We start from the raw sequence: 11,338 nt of genomic DNA on the forward strand, positions 1-11,338 counted from the left end.
ATAATCAAAGTTTCAAAGTAAATCATTCAAAATCTTAATTAAATTTATCATGCAACTCAATAACAAACTATAATATACAAGAATTTAGGGGGAAAAACTCATATAATAACTCAATACTAGCACAATCCCTAAATTGAACCTCTTAAGAACCCTAATTCTCAAAAATGAAAAGAAATTAGGTTAAGGAATCAATAACTCAAAGAATGGAAGAGAAAAGTTTAGAGCTTCAATTCACAACTTCGTCTCATTTCTTCTTCCTAATTTTTGGCCACTATCACCACCACACCAAACCCTAAATTTTATTTTCTAAGATAAAGGAAGATTATTATTCTTGTTGATATTAGAAGAACTCTTGAATTGAATTAAAGATGAGGTTTAATGAAAACAATGGATGAAGAAGGTGGAAGAAGAAGGTAGAAAGTGTAGTGGATGATGACTAGGGGAAAACAGGTGGAAGTCTGGCACTCTCTTGAGATGCCACGACCCATTTCAATATTTGTTGGTAATTTACCCGTTATCCGCTAAAATTCCAACTAAATTAACCCCATATTCAAAAAAAAAATATTATGAACTTATTTTAATGTCAAAACTACAAAAGAGGTTATTTATTACCTTAAAATTCTTGGGGTGTTACAAATATATTAAAGCCTCTATATATGATAATTGTTATCAAACCTAACAATAAACACCTATAATAAAAAAAATCACACACTTTTATTACGCAATACATTAACGAATTGACTTATTTTATGTTTTCGTCGTTAGTCTAAGCATATCAAGGTTTTGGCTACCTAAGGACGTATGCAGGACACTCCACCTCATCGACGGTTTGTCTTCATCGTATTTGTTTTAATAAAGCATCAAACAATCCAATTAAACCACAACATCACATCCTTCTCCTTTTGCCTTAAGAATTATAATCTTTTTAAATGAAGCTTCTATTAACACACACTAATATATCTATTTTAATTAATTTGGATGTCCCTTTTCATCTTAATCTACCTTCCATGACGACTGGCCCAAAAGATTTCTCCATTTGAAGAATGCTCTTAGATTGGTCGAATTTAATTGACTGCTTACGTTTGAGCCTCGATATCTTGAACTGTCTTTTCTTGATTTTGATCGTAGCTTCTTAGCATTTCGTATTCAACTCTACCCTCATTGAATTTATGCATAGCAAGATAAAGTGTCATAGCAAATATTGTTACACATATCAAATACCAGCTAAACTGAATATTCACTAATGACTTGGCACGTTCCAAGGCTTCGTCCTCATGACATCGGACCACATAGTGGGCCTCTTCTAAGTTCAAGGAACAACCTTTAGGAATCAAACTTCTTGTCCAAAGCATGAAGCCCATGACCATGAGCCAAAGACCTTGGAAGAAAATGCTTATGGACCTTATAAAGCTAACTATAAAGCTTTTTTGGTAGTTAATCCCCATAAGGGTAGTAATCAGGGAGATAAGAATGAGGATTTGTAGAAGCATATGATATTGTCCTTCCACGCCCATATGATCAACCGAATGGAGGTGAAAAAGTAGGAGTTGTTGTGCAAACGCAATACTTGCAAGCAATTGAGTCAACACATATTGAACTTTTGGCGCATATTTGTCAAGTATGATTGCAAAAACGGCGTAAACTAAAAACGTCATGGAAATGAATGAGTGCTCAAAGTTGCGAAGATGGTTGGAAGGAATGGTGCCATCTGTGTCTAATGGTTGGTGACGATGTGGCCCGATAAATAGCTCCATAGCTATTGAACTAGAGCAGCCTACAATAATCAAGAAAAGTTCTAAATACCTTATTTTGGTAAAGGGAAACCATGGCAAAGAATGGTAAGTTTCGGGGTTTTGAATATGAAGTTTGACTTGATTAAGAAGATGCCATAAACCAATGACAAGAAACCCAAACCCTGGTGCAACATGTCCCACTAAACTGCCCATGTGTGCTAGTTTATTTTGTAAGTGTTTTGTGTTTGAGAAAATGTTAGTTTATGTGTTGTTGATTTATTATGTGTGAGAGATAAAAGGAGATATAGGGATACAGAGAAAGAATCGAAAACACAACCTTGATAGGTGACTGAATTCCAAACAAAGAAAAGGGGTATAAAAAGAAGAGAGTTGAGTATGGATAATGGTTAAAGCCAAGGTTGTAACGTATCGGCCGACCCCCGATATGCGATATATCAGATATATCAGGGATATATCGGAGATATATCGGATACCCTAAATTGTAAAGGAATTTATCTAAAATATATATATATACTAACAATGTATAAAATTTGACATAAGTTTACATACCTTTCAATCTTAATTGCTATTACATACCTTTTAATCTTAAAGTCAGAAACCCTATTTTTGGTTTTAACCCGTGTTTTTAAAAAAAACAGAGTCAACCTTTTTTTTACCGATATTGACCGATTTTCACCAACATTTGACCAAAACGATAAGTTCAGTCGATAACCCATATTTCGTATCAGCTGAAGGCTGATATCTGATATATCATCGATATATCAGTCGATATGGCCGATTTTTGCAACCATGGTTAAAGCCTTATTCTAGATTATGATAAGAGTTTTGTACTAGTGGCCCAAGACACTAATTAATTATGATGTATTTAATGAAGTTAATTTTTTCTTAAATATAAAAGTATGTATTTATGATTTATATAACAATGACGATTATCGGATTGAATTAACAAACATTAAAAATATAGTTTTTGATAATTTATATGGATTTCAAATCCTTTATGTTAAACTAGACTTTTATTTACAAGCATGATGTGCAGATGTTGCTCAATAAATAATAACTTACAATGAGGGACGATACGTGATACACAAAAAAAATTAGAGAAAATAAATATCAAATAAAATAAATCACTGAGAATTTGCTAGAGCACAATTTTATTAATGGCATTGGGTGTAGTACATAGCAGCTTCGTAGTTTTTTAACATTGTCATGACATTCTTAATTTATATAATAGCTACATATAGAATGATCATAGACATAAAAATACTTGATAATTTACTGGTTAAGAAGAAGAGGATATCATGTATTTATTTAAAAGACTTGAATGTAAATATTATTAAAAAAAAAACTTTGTTTTTAATATACGGATTTTGAAGAATGATAAATCTATTGCTAAATACTTTTTAAATAGATCTAAGAATTGATTGGGCCTAGATTTTTGTTACCAAAATTTTGCATATAAAAAATAAATATTGTGAAAAATATGGAGATGACACATAACATAAATCCTTCGTGACTATGTTTAAAGGAAAACTTTAAGTTGAAATTGACGACTTTGAAAAAATAGAATAACTACTGTTTTATTAGATCTATAAAATATTGATACTTAACTGAAATAACATATTAGTTTATCTAATTTAATTTTTTAATTACAAGGGAACACTCACATCACTCTTTTTTATCTATACTATTATATACTAGCATGGTATCCGTACAATGCGGCGGTGTCTGTGGCGGTGACGGTGTAGAAGTGGGGGACGATTGTTCATGGTAAAGGCGGCGTTGAGTGGTGTAAGTATTTGATATAGAAGTAATTGATGTAAAGGCTTAATACAGATATTTTAAAAGATAAAAGACTGATAGTGTAATATATCATTAAGGATATTTTAGACATTTTCCCTCATATTACTTTCAACATGGGGGCAATTTTTTTTTTTTTGTGTGTGTGCTCATTTGAAAGCTAAAATTTTCGTGAAAACTGGCCAAAACACACTATGATCCGAATTTAACACAATGTGTTAATTTTTTTTTTTTATTAAGCTCATGTCAGTATCACAGTGTGTTTAACAAATTTCTGATTTACACGCGTTATCAAAAACACACTGTGATTTAAAACTTGATACAATGTGTTTATAGATTACACAATAAAAAAAACATAATTAAACCACATTGTGTTAGATTGAAATCACAATATGTTTTGGCCAGTTATTTAGTTTTCACAAAATTTTAGTTTTCAAATGCATATTTCACAAGTATATTTATATATATATATATATATATAAACAACTCACATGTTGAAAGTTATATGATAGAATTGTCTAAAATACCTTTAATGTTAAAATTACATAATAAATCTTTTATTTTTAAAATTACAACCCTTTACATTTAACTATCTACACCACTCAACGCTGCTTCCACCACCGCACCGCTTTCCCCACCACCGCACCGTCTCCCCTACCACCACACTGTCGCCGCCATAGCCACCCATGCATTGCGCGAGTCCGTGCTAGTATCGATTAATTATCATATATATATATATATATATATCAAATGTGTCAATTCTCATGCATCATGTATAATGATTTTAAACATAGCTTTGATATATTTGACATTTACGATTTAATTAGGGAAGCTATATAAGTTGAATATGTCTACATTTTTATTTAGTGTGAACAAATTAAAAATTTTGTCACGATTTAATGTGTATAAAAATATATAAAATTAAAAGTGTGTAAAAATTTCTCCACACTAAAAGGTATGTAAAATTAAAAGTTCACACTTTTTAATGTAGACTTTCATATTTATTTTGTAACACCTCATTTTTCCACACTACCTTTTTAGTTAGCGTGGACAAATGAGTTATTGCAAAATAATCATAAAAGTTCACACTATTTTTACACACATAAAAGTATAACAAAATTTTTAATTTGTTCACACTAAATAAAAGTGTGAAAAAATGCAACATTATTTATAGTGATAACATACTACGTTAATACGTTATTATCTTGTCAATTATTAAAACACTCATTGGATACACGTACCATTTTAGTATTTGTACGCCAGGCTATTTACAACCGTCGTGTTCATGCACGAGCAATATATTAATAATTGGTTAAAGAGTATAATAATTTAAAATTAAGCACAATGTTCAAATTTGATCAATGGTCACAAATGTTGGTTTCGTTCATGACAACAATTAAAAAAGATTATGGCACCGGAGTGTAACCAACTATGACTCAATGGTTATGTAATGTAGTGACCTTTTAAACTGGCTATCTGATGTGAGTACCTTCCATTTTTGTTATTTTCATATATCCAACCGGGTAATATTTTATTTGCAACCGGTAATTCCACGTTGGACGTAAAAAAGAATAGGGATTAAGGCACCGGAGTGTAACCAACTATGAGCAAATGGTTATGTAATGTAGTGACCTACGAAAGTGTTAAATTGATCTAAGAACCTCTTTGTTTTGTTCACTCGATGTATGCTACCGTGTTACTCCGATGACTTTATACTCTGGTCATCTTCTCCGGATAATTTCCGATACTATCTTCGGTAATGATAATTTTTTCTGGAGAGCAAATGTGAAACTGTAACTCAATGTCCAACTTCCATCCCGAACACAATTCAACACTAGATATAGATAGATACATATATATATTTATTGATTTTAGAACCCGATTCAATAATAATGATATAACTTCCATTTCTAAACTTTGAAATTAGATATCGAATGATGTATACATTTATAAATGCACTGTATGTAGTTATAGTCCCACTGCTTCCTCTTCGAGAACAAATCCCAAATCTTGTTTCTAAATTCAATTTAATTTAACTTCTTTCACTTTTTGATGGTGACAAACCCTAACCCCCAAATCGGACTGTGTTATGATCACCCCATCATCGTTAACCATAAAGATTCAAACATCTCATCCCCACCTCTATCAAGATCCAACAAGGTTGGTTTACAATGGGGTAAAAAAGGGACATTTTGACAGAGGATGACGACGGTGGTTGTCTGGGTGGCGGCTGACATTTGTTTTTTTTATATGTGACTGTCAGCGGTGGCACGTGTCCAGATGTGGAGACGATGGAGAGATGGTCGCACCTCTTGAATGGAACAAAAAATGAGTCTGAGACCACCCACTACAACCTCGTCGGAGTCTAAGACCATCCACCATCCATCTCATCGGAGTTCACAACTCACAACTGTAACCATGACCATATAACAGGGCAACCAGTACATAAAAATAACAAAAATGAAAGGTTCTTACATCAGATGGCCAGTTTTAAAGATAACTACATAACATAACCATTAGGTCATAGTTGGTTACACTCGTATGCCATAATCCCAAAGTAAAGTTAACATTGTTACCGGCTACCGGTACAACAGGTCAACCGGTACATTAAAAAAACAAAAATGGAAGGTACTTACATCAGATAACCAATTTGAAAGGTCACTACATTACATAACTATTGAGTCATAGTTTGTTACACTTCAGTGCCATAATCCCATTAAAAAGAACAGGAGAAATTTTAAATTTGATGTGAACCGAGAGCAAAACCGTATGAACACTGCACTATGTTTCTATTTCTATATTAACTCCTTTTGTTAATTAATGTAATGTATTGATGATGAACAAAGGTACGTGTAAATTTCGCATTTCGTTATTTCTGGAAATTCTCGTGTTCAAGTATTGACCTGAAATTGGCTATGAACTTTTTTGGAGAAATTATTCTATGACCATTAATGGTTAACACTAATTATATTGTTTTTACTATTGTTTTTTACTCACTTGTTCATAAATATATCACTATATATGGGAGTTTTTTTTTCAAAATAGTATAATGAGAAAACTTATGATTAGTATTTAAAATTATTTACCAAATTAGTATAATTCAATGTTTCATCTAAACTTTTGCTTGAAACTTTACTTATTTGTATGCAAATGGACATCATAGGCTGTCATAAACAACATTTGAGATGCACACGTCTTTTTGATATCACATAGTTTTTGAATAAGTATATCATGTCCGGTTAAAGTTATTGAAACATACCATTTTTCTACCATGGACTCCACTGCGAATTTGATCATTCCTTCGTTGTTAAACTATTAAACACTACTCGTATTAAATAATACAATTAAACACTTTCTTAAACTATTAAAGTTTAAATCTTTTTCACATGATTTAATAACAAATTTAACAACTTCAACAGGTGGGTTGTTTTTAAGCAGTGAATACGACATGGGCTTTCAAGGATTAACAAAACCATGGCTAATTAACAAATGGGTCATCGTATATAAAGATTTGGTTTAAGAGATGTGTTTTTTATTGACCATTTAAAGAATTAAGGCTCATATCAATATATATGTGAGGTTGGTTTTTTGTTGGTTTTTTCAAGTAAATGATGATACCGGCCTTTAAAATGAATGTCTTTCGCTTAAACTCGATCATTTTAGCAATAACAATATATTGATTTCCATGCATACTTAATATATTGTCCATAGCAAATAAATAAGTAAAGTTTAAAGCAAATTTTTAGATAAAAATATTGAATTATACTAATTTGATAAATAATTTTAAAGCTATACTAATTTAATAAATAAGTTTTTTTATTATACTCGTTTGAAAAAAAAAAACTCCTATATATGGAACTACGGAAGGATAGGACCATAAATGAAATGACGGGAGTTATGTTCCTATTCGTTGTTTAACGTAACGAATGAACACATACAAACTTACTGTTGAAGGATTCATGAAATTTTTGTCAGAACCGTAAGTTTGTGTATTGTCTTAAATGTGGTGGTGAAACTTTATATTAACGAGATTAGATCAACGAAAATTTACCTTAATCTTTTCAAAGTAAAAAACGTGTGCAGTGTGCTTTTGTTCCTGTACCATAAAAAACTTATAGCTTTTAATGTCGTGAAAAATCTTATCAAATCTAGTTACTACGTACGTTGTTATCAGCTTTTTCCCATTTAATGTATACATTCAAGTTTTGAAACTCTTATTATCATCATCAACCTAAAAGATACGTTCAAGTAAAGACACGTTTCTTCTATATAATTATAGCAAGCACTCAACATGATCATTTTAATCAATCAAGTCTCAAGTTGTTTTATATAAAAAAATATATTAATTAAATACGAGTAAACATTAACCAAGTTAAACTCATTAAACAAAGTACGCCCAAAATAAAAGTCATTCTGTGTTAGATTAATCGGGTCATTCACGAGTTACATGTCCAGCAAACGGGTCATGGTTCAGTGAGTCTGAATGGGTCGGTTATTTTAAGTATTGTAAAAAATACTAAGCACAACAAAATAATACAATAATCCAATATTATTGTCCAGAAATCACTTCAACAATTAGTAGTCCTCAAACGAGTGCTACTATTACAAATAGAAAGAATCGTCCCCTTAATGGATGCGATTCACTAATACATAAACACTCTTACAAAATCACCTCACTACAACTCTCATACAAGATATTGTATAAATGAATAAGATCAAGATGATCTATGAAGACAGAATATAGATACAAAATATATATCGAATAATACTCCAACTCTCTTAACCCTAAAACTGATCAATGAGTCATATATATAGCCATCAATCTTCAAAGTTACCATTTAGACCCTGCACAATCAAATATGACAAATATAGCAGAAATATAAAAAACATACCTTAATAACTTTGAGACTTGGCAAGAACAATCCCTGCAAGTTATAAGATTGGATAAACAAAAAATAACACTTATATTTTTAACACCCTTTCTCAATCTTATAACTTTTTAGACATACATTTCTTAAGTAATGAACATGTCCATCAAATTAAGTTTAGATCTCAAAATTTTATGTTGAACTTTACCAAGTCCTTTAGTAAAAATATCTGCTATTTGATCATTAGAATGAACCTTGATAGTTTTAAGTAAACCATATGACACCTTTTCTCTAACAACATGAAGATCAATTTCAAAATGTTTTGATCTTTCATGAAAAACTGGATTTCCTGCAATTTGTATTGCAGAACTATTATCACAAAACATATTAACAGGTAATAACCCATCAACACCAAGACTAGACAGAATATTTGTAATCCAAATAACCTCACAAGTAGCAGATGCCATACATCTATACTCTGCTTCAGTAGAAGACCTGGACAATGTTGCTTGTTTTTTACTTTTCCAGGATACTAAAGAATTACCCAGGAAAACACAATACCCAGAAACAGATTTCCTGGTAGTTGGACATTTGGCCCAATCAGAATCAGCATATACACTAACTTTTAAGTCACTTTCTTTATTAATTTGAATACCCAAACCTGGAGAGTTTTTGAGATACCTAAGAACCCTCAAAGCAATTTTGAAGTGAGATTGTAAGGGAGCATGCATGTGTTGACTAAGACAATGTACAGCATAGGATATGTCATGTCTAGTATTAGTCAAGTAAATCAATTTACCAACTAATTTTTGATAAGCAGTGGGATTGTTTAGAAATCTATCCTTTTCAGTTTCAACACAATTCAAAACAGTATTAGTTTCCAAAGGAGTATCAATAGGTTTTGAAGCAAGAAGACCATATTCATGAAGTAATTCTAAACAGTACTTTCTTTGAAACATGCATACACCCTTTTTATTTTCCATGATTTCAATACCTAGGAAATACTTAAGAATTCCCAAGTCTTTAATCATGAATTTACTACTTAAAAACTGTTTAAACTTATCAATTTCATCCTTGTTATTTCCAGTAATAACAATGTCATCCACATAAACCAATAAAACAATGAACACATCTTTAGACTGCTTAATATACAAAGAATAATCATACATGCATTGAACAAAGCCATGCTCAGCCAAGGCATTGGTAAGCTTAGCATTCCATTGCCTTGGGGCTTGCTTAAGACCATGCAAAGACTTTTTTAACTTACAAACTTTGTTATTATCCTTATAACCACAACCAAGAGGAATAGTCATGTAAACTTCCTCTTCTAAATCACCATAAAGAAAAGCATTGTTAACATCAAGCTGGTACAAAGGCCAGCCTTTATGAACAGCAAGATTTACAAGACATCTTACTGTAACCATTTTGACAACAGGACTAAAAGTCTCCTCATAATCTAAACCTAACCTTTGACTATAACCTTTGGCTACCAACCTTGCTTTATATCTTTCAACTTCACCAGAAGCTTTATATTTTACTTTATAAATTCATTTACATCCAATTGGTTCCCTATCACTTGGAAGATCAGTAATCTCCCAAGTATCATTTCTATATAAAGCCTCAATTTCTTTATTCATAGCTTCTATCCATATAGAATCTTTAACAGCTTCTTCATATGAAGAGGGTTCATGACATTTGTTTAAAGTAGTAGAAAAACAGTAATTAGAATTGCTAAGATGTGAATAACTCACATATTTTTCAATACCATATCTAACACTAGTATTTACCACATAATCATTAAATCTCACAGAAGGTCTAGGAACTCTTTCTGACCTTCTTAAACCAGCATTACCTTCATCATTATTATTAACAACATTATCTATATTAGGAATGTTCACATTTCCCTCAAAAGCATTATTCTCAATAACATTCTCATTTATAGGTGTTGTTGTACTGCTATCAACTTGTTCATCTATAAAAATGGAATCAAACAAGTGAGTTGCACTACCCTCACCATTAAATGAATCTCTCCCTTCATCATTGGGATGTGACTCTTTATTAAAGAAATTAAGTTTATTCTTTTCTGAAAAAATATTTAAATCTGAAAAATCATTTTTAGTAGAATTCATTTTATAAGGAAAGACAGTTTCATAGAATTTTACATCTCTTGAAAACAAAACAGTTTTAGAATCATACTATAAAGTCTATAAGCTTTTTTAACTGAGGAGAAACCAATTAAAACACATTTTTCTGACCTAGGAGAAAATTTGTCAGAATTGTTTAATACAGTAGAAAAACACAAACAACCAAAGCTTCTTATATGGGAGAGATTAGGTTTTCTTTTATAAATTTTCTCAAAAGCTGAAGAACCATTTAAGACTGATGAAGGTAACCTGTTTATAAGATAGACAGCAGTCAGAATGCAATCAGACCAAAACCTTAAAGACAAACCACTTTGAAACAACAGACTTCTAGCAACATTAAGCAAATGTCTATGCTTTCTTTCAGCAATTCCATTTTGCTGAGGTGTATAACTAACAGTAGTTTGATGTTCAATACCATGCTTAATCAAGTAATTACTCATTTTATTATTTACAAACTCTGTACCATTGTCAGACCTTATACATTTAATTTTAACACCAAACTGATTATCCAATAGATTCACATAAGTTTCAAACATATCAAATACTTCATCTTTGGTTTTAAGAAGATAAACCCACACTGCCCTAGAAAAATCATCAACTATGGTAAAAAAAAACTTGAACCCTTCCCTACTAGTAACCCTATATGGACCCCATAAATCAAGATGTATAAGTTCACCAAGTTTATTAGTTTTATGTGTACTTAAAGGGAATGGTTCCCTGGTTTGTTTTGCTTTATGACACACTTCACAAGGAGAAACATAAATGTTTTTATCCA

General features: G+C 31.3%; 2 protein-coding genes across 2 annotated transcripts; both read right to left on the minus strand.

Annotated features, from left to right (window-relative positions):
• Positions 1–1,076: 1,076 nt before the first annotated feature.
• On the minus strand, positions 1,077–1,946 carry LOC122598908 (transmembrane protein 45B-like). The gene has a single exon (XM_043771390.1). It carries the CDS (start codon positions 1,944–1,946, stop codon positions 1,077–1,079), a length of 870 nt encoding a protein of 289 aa, XP_043627325.1.
• A 6,423-nt stretch (positions 1,947–8,369) lies between these two features.
• On the minus strand, positions 8,370–9,843 carry LOC122601195 (uncharacterized mitochondrial protein AtMg00810-like). The gene is made up of 3 exons (XM_043773959.1): positions 8,674–9,843; positions 8,444–8,476; positions 8,370–8,396 (listed from the first exon to the last, which is right to left on the minus strand). The coding sequence occupies exons 1-3, from the start codon at positions 9,841–9,843 to the stop codon at positions 8,370–8,372; spliced, it is 1,230 nt and encodes a 409-aa protein (XP_043629894.1).
• Positions 9,844–11,338: the final 1,495 nt, after the last annotated feature.

The sequence above is a fragment of the Erigeron canadensis genome, chromosome 5 (assembly GCF_010389155.1).
Source record: "Erigeron canadensis isolate Cc75 chromosome 5, C_canadensis_v1, whole genome shotgun sequence".
NCBI lineage: Eukaryota > Viridiplantae > Streptophyta > Magnoliopsida > Asterales > Asteraceae > Erigeron > Erigeron canadensis.